The sequence below is a fragment of the Asterias amurensis genome, chromosome 9 (genome assembly GCF_032118995.1).
Source record: "Asterias amurensis chromosome 9, ASM3211899v1".
Taxonomy (NCBI): Eukaryota; Metazoa; Echinodermata; class Asteroidea; order Forcipulatida; family Asteriidae; genus Asterias; species Asterias amurensis.
In genome coordinates this window covers 19,581,196-19,603,826 of record NC_092656.1, presented here as the reverse complement: position 1 = coordinate 19,603,826, position 22,631 = coordinate 19,581,196, and the positions used below count along the sequence as shown (strand labels likewise).

Below are 22,631 nucleotides of genomic sequence, written 5' to 3'. Positions count from 1 at the left end.
TCGATGACTGGAGGGAGTTCAAATCCTTGTTGTTATATAGCAGCGGGTACCGTAATGATTTAAAGTCACCTGGAAGTGGTATTTTTTCAAAATAAAGCTTTTGTCACTAATATATGTGTTTTGATGAGTGGAATGTGAATAAACAGTTAACTAAGGTTTTAAAAAATCAGTTCTTATGTTATTTACAAATTTAAGAGTAGACCCCGACCCGAGAGGGCGCTGTTAGTGACGTCAATCGAGGCAGACTTTGCCTGTAATGCGTAGAGTAAACACAACTGCAAAGTACATGTACGGACCAAGTCGTGAGTTTGTACCTTTAAAAAAAAAAAAAAAAAAAACACTTTTTGAAATGTACCAACTCACGACTTGGACGTACATGTACTTTGCACGTGTGTTTACTATACGCATTGCAGGCAAAGTCTGCCTCGATTGACGTCACAAAAGGGGTAGGCGGAGTCAGCCCCCCAAACAACTTTATATATTTTAAACATATAAATCGTGACAAACAATTACTAAAAAAATTGTTTTATTGTTCGTAAGCATATACTATTATGTTTGAAAGGAAAAAAATTCTATTTCCAGGTGACTTTAATAGATGTTAGTTTTGCATCGGGGGATAAAGAATATAATTTATTTGTACACTTACACCGATGTGTATAAAGCACTGTACACAGGGATATTCTCTAAGGCTAAATAGGCCTGTATTCTTTGAGATGAACTCTGTATTAGAGTTGAAGAATTATACCATAATGACTTCTTGCAAATTCGATAATAAATTCATTATTTCATCAAGAGGAATCCATTCATAAGTCAAGAGTATTTGGGGAGGGGGGGGAGGATTTAACTGTTACTGATCATTCTGTGAGAAATTGTTCTTCCCAAGATTTATTAAAGTTTCTTTAAAAAGACATCAAACTATAAATATGACCAAGACTATTTTAAGGTACAGACCAACGTTTGCTAAAATATTCCCAACCAAAATATCTTCAATCTATTTTGGTGTAAATACTGTGCCAAGTTACTTTTATAAAGTCTTGATATTTAATCAAACAATTAACCATTTTTTTCATAAGGCTATAGTCCAATATAAAACATAATATTTTCAGAAGTAAAACAAACAAACATTTGAAAACATACAACCCTCAAATATACCAAACAAGAAAAGTAAACATCATAAAAGTTTGTCTGCTACTGTACCCTGATAAACTTAACTCTCAATAACGAAAATCCTCTACATCAAAAATGCTGTTGCGTTTGTTTCACAGTACCGGTAGCCTTTTTAAGAATGACAGCTTAAAAATGACAGGAAAAATGGTTGAACAACTTTTTGATGGTTCAGTCTGTTGTTTTATTCACCTAGGACTACGCAAGACAAGGCCACTGTCTATAGGATGGTACACAGGGAGGTTTAGAGTTTATTATATTCACTGAGTCAGCAGAAAACACATCAGGGGAGAAAACTTATCTTCGTCATCATTGTTTAGTAATGTTCTCGGTTAATGACCCATTGCAACCTCCCTGCCATGGGATGTAGCCACGCCCCTTAGGCAACCCGTTCACAGACACTACATATGGGGAGTGTTTTACGCGATGCACATTTGTAGCTGGAGCATGAATGTTCGTAAAGGGCTGTCTTGAAATTTGATCCCCCAATGCATGATTGTAGCATTGACACTTTGCTTTATTTTGATTGGATCAGGACAGTCACATGCTGATGAGTCACTGGTGGTAACGACTTGTGATTGGTCACTTCTATTCAGCTTTGAATTGGCAAAGACAACAAAGCTGCAAGTCACCTCCAAATCAGACAACATTAATACAAATTAATATATATTCAGAAATATTTCAGCCCTACATTGGGGTGACATGCAATGCCTTCTCTTTGCATCTGTTTCCCTCAAAAAACATTCTATCAAAAGTCTCATAAAAATAGATTTCCTATTACCTTGTTTTTTTTGTGTGTTCAAAGTTGATAAAAAATTTGATTAGAAGGCACATAATTATGTTTATTTTAGACCACTTTTTATAGAAAGTCTCATACATCTTGCATTAGTTACCAGCAGTTGTTGTCACATTTAACACATTGTGGAGTCTTAGGCCTTAAAACCTGGCAGAACCAGAGCTACTGGCACCAGTAGAACATCGTTAAGAGTTAAAATTGGACACTGACTTCCATACTGCAAAAAGGAAATTCTTGATTTGACTGCAGGTTTGTTTTTCCCATGCAAACACAGCATCATTCAATCCCGAGTGCCCATAGGAAGTTATAATGTAATAGCAGCCCCAACCTTATCATCCAATCACTTGTATAAAGTGCATGCTGAAATACTGCAGTAGAAAGTATCTGTTTATTGATATCTCAAAGATATCTTTTTCCGCCACCTCTTCATTCCCATTTTCTCCAATCAGTCGTCACAGAGTTACATTATAAAAGCTGTTGAGGATATACGTGCCGTATCAATCCATGTCAATTTCAGTCAGTAGGAGCTCATCAGTTACAAATATGGAGTTCTTCGCTCTTTTTGCAGGTTTCACATACTACTTCGCAGCACCACTCAAATCTGCAGTTACAGTTTCCTTTAGATGTACGTACCATAGTCTGGTAACCCCTACCGCAGCAGAGTAACGGACAGCCATCTTCCTCTAGGCTGGTCTTATTGCAGAGTCTACCATGGGTCCCTACAGATCCATGTTTCTTGTTTGGTTCACAGTAATCCATGGCCCTCTGGAGGTAGACTAACTCTAGGTTAGAAGGCTTCTTGGGCTGATCCTTGCTCGGACGTAGCCGACGGCGTTTCCTCGAGTACACCATGAACTTGGACTCCGTGTAGCGCTCAAAAACAATTTTTCCGATCTCGTTGAGTTTGGGCATTGTGTTCCAGCAGACTTTTGAAGTGCAGGAGCCAGACACGCCGTGGCATTTACATTTGACTTGCATGTTGGTGTCAATAGTCTGGGGGTGAAATTCAAACAAAACCGAAGATTACATCAATATTCTCTTTAATCTCATCTAAGATCACTTATAGAGATAGAGAGAAAGAATTGTTACAAGAGTCAAAAATTCAATGATACAGCAATAATTCAAAGGGAAATTGTATAGATTATTTTTTATTTTTTATTTAGCCTTCGAGAAAGACTCTGCTAGGGTCGAAACGTCAGGCCATCAACTATTTTTTGCATTTTTTTTTTTTATTTACAAAAAAAAATTGAAATTAAAAGTACATTTTCACTTCTTATAACCAGACAGCGACCAAGATGACTACATCCTTCTAAAACTAAAAACGAGACGTATGTATTCAAATTACTAGTATGCCAGGATACCTATACAGCATTTTCCAAACCACGGCTTAGGCTTAGGCTACGGCTATGGCTCTAATAGTTTAATGAAAATGTGTGCTTTCAGTATGGGGCTTCAGACAGGCAGACAGAGTCTAAGCCAGAGTCCAGGCCGCAGCCAAAGTCCTGATTTTGAAAAAGGCTGTAAGTTTTTAACTGATAGGCCTACATATTTTTTTTATTTTTTATTTACTCTACTGGTGAACTGACTTAATAACATTAACCTTAAATACTTTTATTATCAAGTTATGCCTGTAGGTTGGCTATAAAGTACACAATTTGAAATTGGGAGGAGGGAATAAAAAGAAGCAATAAAAAATGGTTATATGTATGGACAAAAGTGGAAATGAGGAATGTCCCCCAGTTTTGACCACAACCTATTCAGTCTTCGAGAACATTTACTTTCAATAATACAGAGAAATGTTGTACATTTATTATTATTAAATTATCATCTCCTCATCCACTCCACCCCCACCTCCCATCTTTTCCCCCGCCCCCTTCCTAACCATCTCCTTCCAAAACCACCTGAAGTTGTAGAAATCTTTAAGAATATTTGAATCTTTGAAGAAAAGACTTGGTCCATGAATCACTCTTTGGCCTCTAGTTTGAGCCCCTAGTTTGAGCCCCTCGCCAAACAACCTTCATCCGTGCTTCCTTGCATGTCAGACAGCTCAAAACTCGATCCCCCAATGGGCAGTGGTCAGGTAAATTATACAAACGGGAACTTGTTAAGCCAACCTAACAAGTGTTTCTTTTAATAAAATGACAAATCATAAGGTATGAACGGAGGAAACGTCTTAATTGGGAATGAATTATCTCCGTCGGGGTCAGCGAGGGTCAACTAGTCAAGACAGGTGGCTGGCCAGGTCTTAAGAGGGTACGATCTGTCTGCCGAGTCTGTCAGTTGTAATAGTTCATCTTACTTTTGAGACTAGATGGTTAATGGTTAAACCCCATTGAGTCTGTCAGATGGAGTTGACAGTAAGCAGAAACTAGGAAGCTAGTGGACCTGGGGTGAGTCAACCATTTAGGTGTCTCAGGCCCCTCTATGAACGTCACACAACAGAAACACTAACAAACAAGGAATCTCTGAAAACGCACCTTATTTTCCAAGGATAAAAACGAGTTTCTTAATTAGCTAATGGGTACTTTAAGAAGAGGAGTTAAGTTTCAGCAGTGATTTTACCCTTTTTTCAAGAAATTTTGTTTTATGGGCATCTGCTGAAGTTTGAAAAATCAATGATTTTTCAAAAGTTTCTTCCCGACTTTGTCAATTTTACTCTGTTGGCCCCCATATAACTGACTTAATATTTCCTAAGGGAGATGGTCAGATACCTGTTTATCACTCTAAAAGGAACGTATTTGTCTGAGACTATAATTTCAAAGGAAATGACGTCTTATTGGGCAGATGACTACGGCCACACTTTGCCAGATGTAAAAGTCTTTCAAATTACCTCGTTAAAAAGTGATAAAGCTCAGACACTTTGCCTTCTAAACTCATTAGGATAGAAACTGTTGATGGTTGATAAAGGGGGATTCCTACTAATGCACAAAAGTAAATAACTTTGGAAACAATGGAGTTGTTTTTAAAGGTTCCAAGAAGAGAGGATCATTGCGTGTCAACAGAAACTCATTAGGATAGAAGTTGTTGATGGATTGCAAAGGTGATTTTCTTCAAAAGTAAGCAAGTTTAGAACAGTTATTTGCACGGTTTTGACTTGTTCCAAGAAAAGATCCTATACATCAATGCTGATGGGTGGAGACAGAAAGAAATAATGGAAGTCTGCTGCTGGAGGCCAGATGTAATTAATGTGAAAAACTGTGTTTTAATAAAACAGAGTTTGAAAGTTTGATTGTTTTATGCAATTTATAAATCAATAAAGGAATCTATAAGTTCTGCATGAGATTGGAAATCCATGCATTCAAGCACTTCTGGCTATAAATATATAACCGTTTTGCCCCACATCAAATAAGCACACAATTTGTTCTGCTTTGGACTTCTCAGCTCCAATAAAAATTGTTGTTATTTGCTAACTTAGCAGAAGGTTGAAGTGCCAGGACTGAGAAGTAGATCAAAGCGTAGAATTTCTTCATGAAAATAACAGCTACCGTGACCAAGCTCACCTAAAAACAGGTCTGAAATTAGTAACAAGTCAAAACATTCTCATCCACGAGTTAACCAACCCCCTCCAATTCCATCCTGTCCACAAACAAACTTTGTACAAACTTTACTTAAATAACAAACAAGTCTCCAAGCAGATGATGAAATCAAAATAAAAAGTATTTTTCTCGTTGGCGCCATATTGTCGGGTGAGATGATGAATCGCAAATTAATCTGGCGACAATAAGTAATCCCTCTACATCTACAGCCTGACAACAGGTAAGTAGAAGAACAGTTGTTGTTGTTGTCTAATTATACAACCATTACGTGACTAGAAACAACTGTTGCGATCCTACATGAATGAAATGAGCAACTGAAGATCTGAAAGGTTGACGAGACTAAGAAGTGATTGATTAATACAGAGAGAATATTGAGCAGCCCAACACGCGACTGGATGGAAGGCGTTTTTAGTATTTGATTCAAAATAACACAGGAAGTCATCTTTATACGAGCCTGTCAATTCACACGAGAGCAATTTAGCAATACAAGGGTCTCTTGCTGAACTTGAGCCTGGTTGCACAATTTTACAGAACTTCACCTCTTGGAAAAGAACAGCACTGTTTGAACTGTCCGAAGAACATACAATTTAGAAGGTTTCACTATAGGGACCTATGCTAAAATAAAGCAAAGAACCCCTGCAATCAATTGTGTACATTAGGTAGAAGAAAGGTTGCAATAAAGTAAACAAAATCACTTAATAAGTTTCCAGTCTAATTCACTGAATGACAAAACTCTGATGAAGACAACACAAAATCATAAAAATGTTGCTGAAATCCAAGATCAACGGTTGTCACTACTTCTGTAAGGTTAACAACTTTTGATACCATAAAGAGAAGAAACAGGAGTCCTGTTTGACTAGTCTCATGATCATCAGCAATCAGGTGGAGAGGATGCTATAACAACCTGTTAGGATGCTAGGATCTAAAACTAGTTTTAAAGCCATTGGACCCTTTCGGTACAGAAAAAAAAAAAAAAAAAAAGTTCACAGATTTACAAATAATTTACAGGGTTTACAGAAGGTAATGGTGAAAGGCTTCTCTTGAAATATTAGTCCATGAAATGCTTTACTTTTTGAGAAAACGGTAAAACAATATAAATTCTCGTTAGCGAGAATTCTGGATTTATTTTAAACACATGTCATGACACGGCGAAACGCGCGGAAACAAGAGTGGGTTTTCCCGTTATTTTCTCCCGACTCCGATGACCGATTGAGCCTAAATTTTCACAGGTTTGTTGTTTTATATATAAGTTGTGATACACGAAGTGTGGGACTTGGACAATACTGTTTACCGAAAGTGTATAATGGCTTTAAACTAGAATGAGGGAAGTTACACCTGAGCGAAGTGTCAATTTATCATGAGTTTTCATTGGGTGTTTATCTAGGGCCTCTTTGTACCCACTGAAGAGGTGTAGGTTATAGCACCACAGGAGTGACCCTTGAGGCACCCTAACCCACTCCCCCTTTCCCCCATCACTGCCACCTATGACCCTAATCATGTACAGGTGCACTGCATGTTTCTGTAACAGTTTTGGTAGAGGTAAAAAATTCCCTGAAACTTGGCCTACTACAGTGCACTTCCGATCATTTTCTCTAATAATAACAAAAATGACACGAGGAATTTAGGAATATTTTTTTCAACCAAATTGCAAGTGGAATACAGCAGCAACAAATTTATCTTCTAAAAGAACTGTTCGATACAACGGGGTTTTATATGTGCCATGCAATATATGCTTATACCACACTCTTGTTGCTATAGATTGACCAATCAGAATTGAGGATTCAGGTTTACTTGAAGATAGAGACTGAGACTGTATGAAACTTGGGTTAGCAAAGACAGGATTGTTGTCTTTTTATTTTTGAGTTTTACACCAGGATTCTTTTCTTTGCAGCCACCTTTTTATTCCTTTTTAACAAAAATACTTTTGAAAATTAAGCATAAAAAAACATCTCAATATACAAACTAATATTATTATTTAACCAGAGCACCAGATGTCCTGTCCAATTGAAAAGAAGGTATCAAATGACCTGTCCATAGCTATTAATTGTATGCGAAAAATATAGCGTTCTGTTTGAAGTCGCCGCAACCTTGAGGAACCCAAGTCCTAATGGTTTATCGCTACAATCTATCTCCAAACCCAACAAAACCTTAAAAGCAATTTCAATTCAATTGCACTGGACTGTTTATAATTGAAACTTTGTATACAATAAACAATTTGGCAACAATGTTGCAACTTTTCAACAATTGGATGTAAGAGCCTTTATGCCTTTTTCATACCAAGCCATTCAATTTGTTTTTTTTTCTGTACTTTCAAAAGGAAAGTATCGACTGGTTTTCATCAACTTTAAGATGACAACAGTCTTTCAATGGACTGCTTGTATGTCCATGTTCTGCCGTCGATTTCACAAAGAGTTAGGACTCCTCTTATCTCGAGTTAAGACGAGTAACTCGACCTAAGTTAGGATTAATCTTAAGGTCTGCATGCTACAGTGCATGGTTGGGACTCGTCCTAAGTCCTAAGATTAGTCTTAAGTTAGGAAGAGTTTTGTGAAATCGACGGCTGGGCTTGTATTTATTGTTATTACATTGAATGGCAAGTATTTTCTACAGTCACAGTTTGAGGTTTGATTTTTAAAGTTTTGTTAAATCCATAACAGGAAAAATGAGATGGTTTGAGGGTTTGTATCGACAAAAATGTTGGTTTGCAGAATGCAGCGAAGATAATCTCACTGTCTCAAACGTCATTCATTGAGATCAAAATAACTCTGCCTTTTCTTCACATGTTAATTGCACCATTCTTGAAGATGACACAAACAAGGTCCACATCTCAGGATAAATAGAGGGGTATCGCGACAACACTGTCAACTCAAGAAAGCAAAGCTCAAGAAAGCAAAGAATGTTTCCTTCTTCAGATGAAAAGAAAAAAACTCCAAAATGATTGATCATCTTAAATGCTGCAGATGGTCCGTTAAGCGGAGTTAAATAAAGTGGAAAATGGAATAGGAATTCATTCAAAGGGAAGCTTTGAATAGACAACCTGTTATGTCAACATCATTCAACTCTTGGTAGACCACAAGGACTTCAGACAATTGAGAAAAACCGCTAGGGACAATCCAGAAAAACGGCTCAAACACTCGGACACTAACAAAACACCACCGATTGCCAATCATCCAATTAGACTGCTATTTCTATGAGCAGTCACCCCTTGTGATATATCTCCAATTTATATCATCATGGATTTCGAGACATTACATATCGGACCCGAATCCACCACAAGGACTGACAGGGACTCACTGTCTAAAACCAGGGCTGTAATATCCACCATCATGGCCATCCAATAGATCAGAAATCACAAATTCTTCAGAGGTGTTCAAGTGAATAAAATGATATTGTGGAATTGAAGCCCTACAGGTAGGTGGATCAGGATAAGGTTGTTTCAGGGTTTCATTGATTCATAGAGACCTCTCAATCTTCATGGACCCCCTACGGAGCTCCCTGTTTCGATATACCTTATACCCATTGTTCAGTTCACATTCTTGTCATCATTAAGAACCCCGACATAAAAACCGTCTCTGAAGATTGGAGACAATCGGAGACAATCAGAGCATATTGATCGAGAGTTGTCAACCACCAGGGCCCAATTCCATAGAGTTGCTAAGCAGACAAATTTGCTTAGCATGACATTTCTTCTTTGATAAAAACAGGATTACCAACCAAATTTCAATCTGTTGCATACTGCTTGTTACTGGTATTCAGCTGTTGTTGCTGCTTATCCTGGAAATCTCATGGAAATTCTGTTGGTAATCCTGTTTTTATCAATGAAGAAATTTCATGCCAAGCAAATTTTTGTGCTTAACAGCGCTATGAAATTGAGCCCAGTTCTTTCAGAACCACTACTCAAAAGCAATTTACACATGGTGCTATCACAAACCTCACCTAACTAAACATTGTAGCAACATTTTCAAGATGCACCATATCCACACACCACCTAGACAAAAGCAAAAAAACAAACAAACAAACAAACAAACAAACAAACAAACAAACAAACAAACAAACAAACAAACAAACAAACAAACAAACAAACAAACAAACAAACAAACAAACAAACAACCACCTTTGAAATTTGAATCTCAACTATTTAAAGTACCACTAAGAGATTTTCAAACAATGCATTTTTTTTCACTTCATCAAATGATCCTTGATGATATTCTGCTAAAAAAAAATTGTAACCTGTGCCAAAACATTCACAACCACGGACCTTCAAAGGGTTAAATGTTTCCCAAAATGTTGCTGAATCATTTTCACATTGTGATCTTTATAATCGCCTCCCACCTCCAGGAAACTGCATCAAGCGATTAAAGAATAGACAAACAGAATGACGTTGTTTCATAGAGTGTTTCGAAAGCCAAGTGCAGCGTTGAAGGAAGACAAAAGCTGAGTGACAAAACATATGTTTTCACAAAAGCCTAATCCTGCAATTACCGACCGCTTCCCCTCCCATCAGATATTTTTAGACTGGATCCTCCCCCAGAACAGACATCCCCCACCCACCCGAAGCAAGACTGACAACTTGGGTGCGTGTGTTTGGGAAACATCCACAATTGAACAAATCCACGTTTCCTGAGCGAAAAACACTGGCCGCTGAAGTACCCAAGATTAGATCGGCAGCAATTGTGTTTGTGACGAGGGTAACCGATAAATGTCATTTTAACGTGTTTGTTTCGTTGTTAGTCGTCTTATAACGCTGCCGCCCCTTTGAGTCAGCGACTAGACCTTCAAACTTATCAGGAGAAACATCATCAGTGAAAAAAACACACACTCATTGGTACCCTGCCAGCAAAATGGCTACCTAGATTTCTAGGATTAAATAACATTCACGGCGGAAAGCAGAGCTTTGATTCCATTAATCCAAACAGAAAAACATTTCTTATGAAAACAGGATAAAAAGTACACACCCACAAACCAGACAGGTCCGTCTAAAATGAACATCAATTGAGTTTGATTCAGAAAACATTCCATTCTTTAATCTCCTTTTGCTCTACATCATTTCTTAGGTTTCTTCATCCTCCCTCAAGAACCCCAAACAAAAGCTACCAGTGAAAAATATTGCCTTAACTTAAAGAGACAACCAGTGGATTACCAGAGTAGTGCCACGCTACCTATTATTAGCCATAGTTGATTCTCTTTTGAAGGATTACCGGGTACCGACTATTGACTGTACTGTGCTGCAGAGGTGCTATTGTTCCCTCAATGGCTCCCAGTAACCTCTACAAGTCAGTATCAGTTACAACTCAAGTGGGGGTCGATTCAGTTTGATGGTTCTGTTAAAGCTAGGTGCATTCATTCTGCCCCCTCCGCCAATCCCCCCCCCCCCACCACAACCACCACTAGAACTTACTGATTCCCACAAGAAAACTTAGGCCATGTTTTAAAGGAACACGTTGCCTTTGATTGGACGAGTTGGTGTTCGAAAAGTGTATGTAACCGTTTGTTATAAAATGTATATGATTGGAAAGAGTTTTCAAAAGTAGAATACAATGATCCACACAAATTTGCTTCGAAATTGCGTGGTTTTCCATTTACTGGGCAAACTACCACGGTCGGCCATTTATGGGAGTCAAAAATTTGACTCCCATATTTGGCCGCCCGTGTTAGTCGACGAGGTAAAAGGAAAACCGTGCAATTTCGAGGCATGTTTGTGTGGATTATTGTATTCTACTTTTGCAACATCTTTCTAACCATATGCATTTTATAACAAACGGTTTCAAACGCTTTTTATAGACCAACTCGTCCGATCCAAGGCAACGTGTTCCTTTAAATCTGTCTGCTAAACAATAATTTTGATTATTGTTAGAATAAGAATGGGCAAACTAAACTTCTTTTCGAACCCTTTGAGTCAATGTGCTCATTCAATAATAGAAGTACCCTTTACAGTATAGGTTCCTCAAGGAACTGTACTTGGTCCCAATTCCTTTGTTGTCGCTTCCAGATTGATGCTTCCAGATTGAGTAAGGGAAGGAATGGTGATATGGAACAGATTCAAGACTTTTCTAGCCCAATAAAGACAATTTGTGTGGTCCCCCTCCCCATCACCCATCATCACTTAGAAAAGGAACAAAGTGCAGACCCTGTGAGTTCACTCACAAAACAGAAACACCCTTTACAGTGTAGGTTCGTTCCTCAAGGAACAGAGCCTGGTCCTAATCCCTTTGTTGTCACCTCCAGATTAAAGGAAAGAATTAACGATGGTGAATATATTTAACAGATTCTAGATTTTCTACGTCGTCACTCGAATCAACAAGAGGGGATGTGATCGACAAGTGAGGTAAAGAAAGACTGAAGGGAGGCTCATCTGGAACTTTCTTTCATCACAAGAAGAGGGCGAGACTGCTAGAAAGATAAGTAAAAAGGCCACCGGAAAATGTCAATATTAATCAGTCAAATAGCTTGCCATCAATATCACCAGAAAAAGGACTGACCACTCTTTGAATGGACCAAATGCTGTCAAGTCAAGAATGAGTATGGGCAGAAATATCAAATTCTGATATCACAAGAGGGCAGTTTATCTGCAGGCCGGAAAGATAACAGCAATGAAAGATTCATACAATTGCAGAGTCAAACTCTTTGCCGAGAGAAGTAATCCTCTCTCCTTACCACTCATTACATCATCAAGGACGAAGCATCATGGTTAAGGGTCTGGCTTAAGGACACAGGTGTCAGGACTGGGACTCGAACCAACAATCTGACGATCAGAAACACTGGAGCTTGAGTTTGGTGCTCTTTACAGCTAGGCCATACCACTCATTACATCATAATAGAGGGTGTGGCTTTCTAGGCCGAAATCTAAAGCAGAAGATGAGGAAACTGAAGATGACAGACTTCAATATCAATCATTGCACGAGACGTCTTGGCTCAAAGAACATTACATTGTTCTCATTTCATGACCATCGTCACATCAGAAGGAGGAGTGGTTCACACGTCGGAAAGAGTCTTCAAAGGAAGCTAAGATACAGGAAAAAACCATCATCAATCTTTGTAGAAGTTCTCTCTAAGACTCGGTTGTAACAATACAGACAAATGAAGAGGTTCCTGTCTGCACAGAAATAAAGATCAGACAATTGTATCAAGAAAATAACAAGACTCTTTACAAGATTGTTCTCACAAATAACAAGATTCTTGACTTTTACAAGAGTTGTCTGGTATAAGTGCTTGAACTCCAGTGACTGTCTGGAAGTGGTACAAACAATTTGCACCATAAATTAAATGTCTCCTAAAGGATTTTGCTGATAAATTAAGAAGTACTTTCAGTGAAAGATGTGTCAACCTGTTTGCACATTGTCTGGTAGTTGCCTTTTAAAACATTTGTCAATGTTTATTTTCAGAAAGGCACAAGTAATCTTTTTCCTTTCAAAAATCAACCTATAATTTTTAAGTTCAAACTATAAATGCACTGCTTCCGACATCAAAATGGCATTTTCTGCATTTTAAAAATTACTGAAAATGTGTCGGTGACAGAGAATTATTACATGGCTGTACCCACAAGTTTACTTTTAGTTATAGTTTATTCTTGATCACACTGTGTTGCAATTATGTGTTTAAAGATTACTTGTAATCTTTGTTTGAAGATTTGTCAACATGACATTGTCAAAGGATAAACATGCTGTGAATTGTAACAATAACTGACATGTGTCAATAACAATATCTTATTGATAATCGCATTATGAAGCATGTCACTCACAATATGGCAAAACAAACAGCGAATGGCAATTACATACAGTGCTGTTAATAGTGCACTTCTCTTTAATTCAGGCATAATATTTTGTCTAAGAAAACAAACGTAGGAACACTTCATTAAAGGCAGTGGACACTATTGGTAATTACTCAAAATAATTATTAGCGTAAAACCTTACTTGGTAACGAGTAATGGGGAGAGGTTGGTAGTATAAGACATTGTGAGAAACGGCTCCCTCTAAAGTGGAGTGGTTTTCGAGAAAGAAGTAATTTTCCACTAATTTGATTTCGAGACCTCAAGTTAAGAATTTGAGGTCCCGAAATCAACCATCTAAACGCACACAACTTCGTGTGACAAGGGTGTTTTTGTCTTTCATAGTTATCTCGGAACCAATCGAGCTGAAATTTTCACAGGTTTGTTATTTTATGCATATGTTGAGATACAGCAAGTGAGAAGACTGGTCTTCGACAATTACCAATAGTGTCCACTGGCTTTAAGTACAAGGACTGAACTAGTACACATGGTGTTTAGTCTGCTAAAGCTTACAAGCTTTAGCAGACTTTTTTATCTAATCACAACATGATGAAAATACTTCATAAAAATGGCACAATTTAAACCAAGACATAGTCTCCGAAGAAACTGTGTTAAGTAGACTCTTTGTATCGTTTGGACATGGCTTCTTAGCCCATGCCTAGCTAATAATCATTGGTCCAAGCAGAGGACATGTATTGGTGTCATTGGGATGTCACTGACTTAACAACTTAACCAAAATAGTCTTAAGAAAACATTGGACTTTCCCTGGAAAAAGCATCGTAATATAAAACAAAAAGGAACAATGGGACAAAAGAAATAATGACAGAGCATTAGGAGCAGTCTAATCTTGTTTTTTCTAGCAAGCAAAAGGTCAAACATCATATAACACAAGGTCAATATCACAATAGATATGAATTGGTGCGTTATGTGAAAAGGGGGGGTCTACAGTAACCCATCCATGCACCGCCTAAAAACTCAGGGACATAAAAGACAATAAGATTCTTTTATCTCAAACCACTTCCTTAATCTCCACCTTGTGATGGGGAAGTAGATTTATCATCCAACCGAGATGATCCTATAGGGTGGGGGAGATTAATGAGTCTCCGTTATATGGGATTAAGAATTATGTTCACATGTTGGATAAGAAAGGATACCTCTCCGTTGTCTCGGAGTCTTGTCCTCCAGGGAAAATGTTTAATGGAGAAGTCTCAATAAGATATAGGACAATGACCCCTGGCCTTGGAAGGGTCGGTATGGTTACCAGAGTTTGTAAATTGATTCAACAACAAGAAAGAGAACTGTAGGCATTGGTAACTAATGCTGGTAAGGTTGTCTATTTAAATCTCAGGGCCAATTTGTATTTAAGCCAATGTTCAGTGAGACTAAGATGTAATCTTAAACAAAACTGTTAAAAATAATACACCCCTTCCAAGCTGGGCATTCCCTCTCACCCTGGGAATCCCCACCCAGGCTAAGCACATTCATCCTGGACACTCCAACCCAGCCTGGGCACCCCATCCACATTGTTGTTCTCTTAATGATGTCCTTTTAATCTTTTTAAAATATTGTATCATAGTTGCAATTCAGTTTTATGCTGTGATGGCTATTGTCAATAAACCTTTTATCTATCTATCTATCTATCTATCTATCCAGCCTCGGCACCTCCACCCAGACTGGGCAATCCCACCCAGCCTGTGGTTCCCCAACCCAGCCTGGGCACCCCATCCACCCTCGGCACCTCCACCCAGACTGGGCAATCCCACCCAGCCTGTGGTTCCCCAACCCAGCCTGGGCACCCCATCCACCCTTGGCACCTCCACCCAGACCGGGCAATCCCACCCAGCCTGTGGTCCCCCAACCCAGCCTGGGCACCCCATCCACCTTTGGCACCTCCACCCAGACTGGGCAATCCCACCCAGCCTGTGGTCCCCCATACCAGCCTGGGCACCCCATCCACCCTTGGCACCTCCACCCAGACCGGGCAATCCCACCCAGCCTGAGAATCCCGTCCAGCCTGGGCACCCCCACCCATGCAGCCTGGGCACCCCCACCTAGCCTGGGTACCCAACCCAGCTTGTGGTTCCCCAACCCAGCCTGGGCATCTCCATCCCCAGTCTGGGCACCCTCACCAAGCCTAGGCATGGCAACCCATCTACCCGGGGAAACGCTACCTAGCCTGGGCAATACCTAACCAACACCGCAATCCAGCATTGGGCAGCTAGTAATGAGAAGGAGGAAAAGCAGTTGGTAAACAAAGCAATCGAAATAAAACAAACTTATTCAGTAACTGGTTAATATTTCATTCACATCATTTAACTGAAATCGAGTGACCAAGTAATGTCAAAAGGAATTCAATGCACAACAATATTTGAAACATAAAAAATACAAAAAAAATAATATGTCATGTTTTATGTTTAACATAAAGCATGGTTAATATTCCAACATGTCAAAAGCAATTCAATATACACAATTCATGTAAAAAATATAGAAGAATACACAATTCAATGTAAAAAATTAAAAAAAATACACAATTCAATGAACAAAAAATGGAAAAAAATACACAATTCAATGTACACAAAATTTTAAAAAAGCAACACATTTCAATGTACAAAACATAGAAAAATACAGAAAATATTTCAAGTTTAAAAACATCAATCAAACAAATTGTTTGCAACACTTAAAATGCACTATGGAGAAATTTAGAAAATAAAACAGAAAGATAAAACAGTCACAAGAATTTTTTGAGAGAATAGAATTAGTTGCAAACTGCTTACAAACCAAAAGGCATAAATGGAGAAAAAAATAGTTTATGACCTTACCTTTTGGCCCTAGCAGAGTCTTTCTTGAAGGAGAGAAAGACTCAGATAAAGTCAAAACATCAACCGTCGATTTCACAAAGAGTTAGGACTCGTCTTATCTCGAGTTAAGACGAGTTAAGACGAGTAACTATAATTGAAACTTTGTTTACAATAAACAATTTGGCAACAATGTTGCAACTTTTCAACAATTGGATGTAAGAGCCGTGCCTTTTTCATACCAAGCCATTCAATTTGGGTTTTTTTCTGTACTTTCAAAAGGAAAGTATCGACTGGTTTTCATCAACTTGAAGATGACAACAGTCTTTCAATGGACTGCTTGTATGTCCATGTTCTGCCGTCGATTTCACAAAGAGTTAGGACTCGTCTTATCTCGAGTTAAGACGAGTTAGGACGAGTAACTCGTCCTAACTTAGGATTAATCTTAAGGTGTGCATGCTACAGTGCAGGGTTAGGATTCGTCCTTAGTCTTAAGATTAGTCTTAAGTAGGAAGAGTTTTGTGAGATCGACGGCAGGCCACTAACTCTTTTTTTTTTTAAAGGAAATTATAAATTAAATCTTACCCTCAGACCTGACTCGTAATTATGTTGCATCATCAGGTTGGCACCGGAATTATCGCTTGCACCGTTGTCCGTTGTATCGATGAAATCTCTGGTGAAGTACATACCATAGCGGATATTATCCGAGCAGCCACCCCATGCCCAGTCCTCTATGCCACTATTCTTACTGTGTTTACGCCCTTTACTTTGGGCGCATCCACATTCTACAACCTCTCCGCTACCACAGGCTCTGGTGACGTGGAAGGTTATACTGGCTGAGGTCATTCCTTGAAGAAATGCCATCTCGGGGTTTCCTAGTGGTAAAAAAGAATGGTAAAAAAGAAAGGAAAAGGAATTTATGTATTTCATCAGTAAAGGAAAATCCAAACACCATGCTCCTCATTATCCCTCGATCCAGACACACTTGGGGAGACTTAGGTTCTTTTCAAAAACAAGATTCACACAAAAAATGTTTCAAAAAAAAAAATTCATGGCCTGACATTTCAACCCTAGCTGAGTCTTTCTCAGAGGCTAAATGACAACACAACAAACATGAACAGGTAACTAAGTGTAACATAAGCAGTGAAGTGGAATACATAAATAGCGAGAGAGAGATTCAGAAAGCGCCAAGAAAAAAAGCCATGGGTAGAGACATACTTGTGTTTCACAAGGGGAGTCAGAACAAAAAACCAAGTTGTAAGATAAAGATTTCAATCCGGACAAGACTAAAACGAAAATTTGTACTTTTTTCCCTAATGTGATCAAACAAAATGTACTGGAAAAACACTTTTCATTGTTTGTGCCAAAAAAGGGTCAAGTGATAAACAGAAAGCTCAACAATTGGTCATTCTTTATAAATAGCGTTCATTAATCAAAGGGAAATTCACAGCGTTTTCACCCAAATTGGCTCCAGCAATGTATCTTGATCAAGGAAATTGCTAAGTTGTCCGGTAGCAAGTCATTGACAACGACTGTCCGACCCATCTCCCGAACGAACCCCGAACAGACTCTGACATGTCAGTAGAATGGCATTGAGACTGCTTGATATGAGATTGCCGATGTCCTCAAGGGAGCTTCCTTCCCTTCAATAATTACAAGACTCAAGACAAGGATGATGATGGTTTCCTTAACAAGCCGCGAAGGTGTTAAGCCACAAAGTGGAGACACGCGGCCATATCAACACGTTCTTCTTCTTTTTTATTACAACAAAATGTCAATGCGTCCTTGCGTTGGGGAAGAGTTCTGGTTACAGAACGCAAACAATTTGAGTTGATATACATCAGGATGGGTTAATCGTTAAATCCGAGCTATCGCCATGGTAATCCATGGGATTTATCATGAAACGGGTTTAATCCTGGGAGCTTAAAACACAAAGAAGAAGATCAACTTGGCCATGAAGTAGTCACAACGTCTGAAAGATTTAAATAAGTAAACATAGATGGAAACACTGTATACCTACAACTTTCCCGAGCTCTACTGTGACAAAAATCACTGGCATATTACTCAGGTGGGATTCGAACCCACTAGGCCATCAAGATTGCCCGATAGCTAGAGATAGTTATTTCAGGTCTTTGTACACTACACTTGAACGAACTACACATGATGATGGTATCACATTTAACAAAAACATTCTTTTAAAGTCAAAGTCGGACTCTAAGACGACTCTTATCATAGATTCTTAAAAATAGAATTCTTTTCTCAAAGGAGCTGATCCAATAATATCATGGAGACAGGTGGGGGAACACTACTATAACTGTACCCCTTTAACTTAATCGCTTCTTATTTCCCACTGTCTCCGACCCATTTATCTTTTGCAATGATGTGGAAACACACTTGAGTAGAAAAACAAAATGACATAGAAACAGGGATTTCAGAGCATTTGTCATCACCTTTTGAGACAAATTGAGGAAAACAGTTTAAAATTTTCAGGAAACTTATGATCCCAACAAAGTTGCGATGTTATTGGATTGACCGTTGAATGTTTGTTCCTACCCTACAGCCTGCGTCTTGAGGATCATAATACAGTCTCTACGGTCACCAGATTAGACTGGGCAGGAATTACGGGCAGACAGACCAAATCTCCTGGATGGACCAGGCAGACTGAAGCCACTAGTGTTACCTCCTGGACTCGGGCTCAAGCTCAACGTCACATCTTTAAACAATTTGTTGTTTTTTCCATTGTGCTGTCGAAGATTTAAAAATAATTTTACTATAAATTTACTTGCAATTCGGCTGATGCCGCAATTTGTAATTCTGTTAATAAACCATGAATGAAGTAATGAGTGCATGAAAGGACTTTACTTTTGTCACAGCATGACTTCTGTATATATTCAGTTTGCGGTAACACCATGTGTATACATCTACACGTACTTTGATGTGTAGATTTGTTCTCAAGAAATTCATCATCTTCCGTTACTTTGCAGCAACCTCCTCCGACGTGTACTCACACATAGCAACAAGCAGGTGCAGACAAAACTCAAGTCATAAACTTGTACAAGACTTCTACGCTCATTCATCTGGAATGTTTGTGAGAGAAACAGTCAAGTTATAGACCAGACTGTTTTCTCAGAAATCGGCCTGTTTGCATCAGAATCAAGCATCAGATTTGTAAAAGTAAGTGTTCAGATGTTTTTAAATAGTGGGTCACTTGCTTTCACAAGTGTCACAATTTCATATGCTTTGAGATAGCACCATGTGTAAATCTTTTTTGATAAAAATAGTGTTGGTTCTCGAGATGAACCGTTGGTTGACAACTCAACGTTTTGATCGGTATGCTCTGATCGCCTTCAGGAGGATGCTGGAGGTTGCTAGATGCTACTTAATCGTAAAGTTGATCAACAAAATTGAGTTGTCAACCACCAGTTCTTCACAAAACCAAAATTACTACTCAAAAGAGATTTACACATGGTGCTACCTTAAACCTCACATATGATTATATCCCCAATAAATAGTTATTTTGACTTAAAATAGTTTAAGAAAACACTCACAAAAGTCTCATTAAATTTCTCAAGGACATTCTTCCGTCATCTGTTGTTAGAAGCAACGAAACCTTGAACCTTACAAAAGCAAATAACCTCTTGTTATCAATGTTAAATTTAATTTTATACAGCTTATAAAAAAACTGTTTTTAATGTGAATCCCATTCACCCTCATCCCCCCCCCCCCCCCTCCCCCACCTGGATCCGGCTTCGCAATCCACCACGTCACCACAAACTAACCACACAACTGTCCAACTAATCAGCTCACCAAACATTCTCCAGACAATTTAAAAGAGTTCCTCTTTTATTAACATTGTAAGTTTTCTCACCGACTCCCGCTGGAAATTTAGAGGAAATCAAAGAAAATCCTCTTGAAAAGTAAGTGAACTTTTCGTCCACACAACCACTGCACTCACCCAGGTCATGAACTTGCCAAGTTGACTTTCCTTCAAATGTTGTGGTTTATTCAAGTAATTGTCACGCGACACTGATTTTATCAGAGAGGCATTATTAAACCTCCACGGCTCCAAATTACAGAAAGTGCTCTTGCGGACTTTCCCAAGATTTTGCAACAATCACTTTTGTTCCCCTCTGGATATTTTGAAATTGATAAGATCTTAGATTTTGCCGGGAGAGAAAAATCAGTCTGAGATCGTTTCTCATGACTTGAGTTGGAATTCAAAAGTTTTAAAGCTTTACAAAAGTTTTACAACGCTTTCAAAAGTTTTACAACGCTTTTGTTACTTTAAAAAAGGCTAAATTCAACTGTAAATCAATATTTTGAATAAAAAAAAGGACAATTGATGATTGCCTTCAAAATAATAGACAACCAAAAGCTGAAATTCTAAGCGAGGAAACTGTTTTTACAAATTTGACGTCGGTCTTCTCCCAGTCATCTCTTAAAAGCTAGGCCAAGTTCGCACAAGGAATATTTGGGAACTAGAGTCTGAAATTAACTGATAGTCATCCTAAAAACATGTACTAGGTACCAGGCAATATCTGCCTCAAGACTACAATTGGTCTGTGTGCAAACTTGGAACTTTGGTGAACATCTACTCCCGACTTTCTGAAGCACATATTATGACTGAGAGATATTAAGGAGTTTTTAATTTAAAATCTACAAAATAAGTCTAAATTTTCACATTTTCTCATAATGAAGTGTTAAGACGTCTCTTTTTTTTACTGAAAGTCATATTATACAGTCTATATTGCAGCCAATATTTGTTTCTTCACTTTAAAAACCAATCAATAAATTTAGGTCATGTTTTGAGTTTACCCTTTTTTTTTTTTTTTTCATTAAGCAATTTTCCCAACACTTTTTCTCACCGAAACCCGTTCCCACGAGCTGAAAAAAAACTACAGATAGACATCCAAAAACTCTTTCCCCCCAATTATTAGTAAATAGTTACAAAGACGAACTGACAAAGTAGTACTGACAGATACACTGTAACAAATACCCGACTGACAAAAACAGTTTTCAGACAAATGAAAATGTCAGACTCGGTCGAGTCTCGCGTAAATCCCCAGACAGACTCGTACACCCCCCAAAAAAAATTGTAATTTGTTGCAAAATAAGGTTTCTGAATTCCGCCAAGGAAAAAAGTTTCTGGCAAAGAAGTTATTTACAAGGCTGAGAAGAGAAGGGTATTGATAAAATGAAGTTTTTCAAACTATTCTTTGCCGGTGACCCTTTTAAACCTCTGTTCAATACATCATGACTTACAGCCAGGGGGGCACAAACAGTTTATAAAGGGCCACAAACAATTTTCAAAAGTTTCACAAATTATGATATAATCTATCCCGCCCCGTTGCCAATGGCACAAAAGTACTTTTTTCTTCTTTTAAAAACCTGAAAGTAAAAGATCTTCGCCAGCGATACCGAATGTGGGTCAGTAGGCCAGAAAAAAGCGATAGACTTTACCTACTTGACTCTCTGCGGTTGATTTTCTGTAAAAGTCATTTTCCTTGCATTTAATTTTTGCTTCATCTATTACAAATAGTTTACGCACTTACAGCAAGACACATAGATACAAAGTAAACACATTTTGATTGTTGTATTCTAAATGTGATTGTCCTAGCTGTTTAAACTTTTGTAATAATTGCCAAGTGGTGAGAGATCAAACACTTTGTGTAAGATAAAAAAGTTAAGGAGGTTTGGGGTGTCGGGGGTAAACATTCCACCAGAGTGTAAAAGTAATGAAAGGAAAGTCACTGAATAAACAAAAAAGTTGGTACTTTCGATTATCAAAGACCAAGTGACAATTTGTGGTTATTGATGTTTTTTTCACAACTGTTTGATGATAAATCTTGTATAAAACTGATATTAAATGCAATTTTAAAACTTGAAAACTGTTGAAATTATTATCGGTTGAACCATCAGTACTGAAAAAACAACTCCTCTGAAAAAAAGTTACAAAAATGATGATCAGGAAATTCTTACAGAATGTGTTTTGGGTTAAAAGACAAAATAAATACAGGAGAGCAAGGTCACGAAAATGGGCAAAGGATCTTTTAAAAGCTTGTTTTGACATTGTATAATCAGTCCACTAATTATTTGTATAAAAAGTCCTTTTGGAAGTGGGAGAAACAGACGGAGGGTCCACAAGAAACTCCAAGTACAGCCTTTTATCTTCACCATCCGTCATCCTTTGATGACAGCGATGACTTAAGCAAACCCCGTTCATTCGACACCACATCTAATCGAAACCGGCCCTGTGCCACCTTCGCAAATTCTTCGCTAGCCAAATCGTAGATAATTCCTTCGTTAAGGGAGTGACAGGACTTGGTACTTTATCTGTTAGTGACACAGCGGCGAGGAGAGAAGATAGGTAATGACGGATCCAAGTAGGGTAGCAAAGAGGAACGACATAGTCATGTTCTCTGAAAAACAAGTTAGGGATTGGACTGGGTATTGTTTCACTCTGGGTGGACGATGAATGATATATTTTTATTTGGGTCTCGCCTTCTCTTACTCCCCACAACATAAAGCTAAAGTTACTTTATCGTTTTAGACATGCAACTGATTTGATACGTGGG

General features: G+C 38.3%; 1 protein-coding gene across 3 annotated transcripts in view; it reads right to left on the bottom strand.

The window, feature by feature from the left end:
• Positions 1–394: 394 nt before the first annotated feature.
• The window catches only part of LOC139942280 (protein Wnt-7b-like), a 67,036-nt gene continuing 44,799 nt past the window's right edge, over positions 395–22,631 (bottom strand). For all 3 annotated transcript variants that reach the window (XM_071939081.1, XM_071939084.1, XM_071939082.1), the window contains exons 3-4: positions 16,642–16,931; positions 395–2,953 (exon numbers count right to left, since the gene is read on the bottom strand). In XM_071939081.1, coding sequence (XP_071795182.1) covers positions 2,492–2,953; positions 16,642–16,931 — 752 coding nt within the window. In that variant the 3' untranslated portion in view covers positions 395–2,491. The remainder of the gene's footprint in view (positions 2,954–16,641; positions 16,932–22,631) is intronic.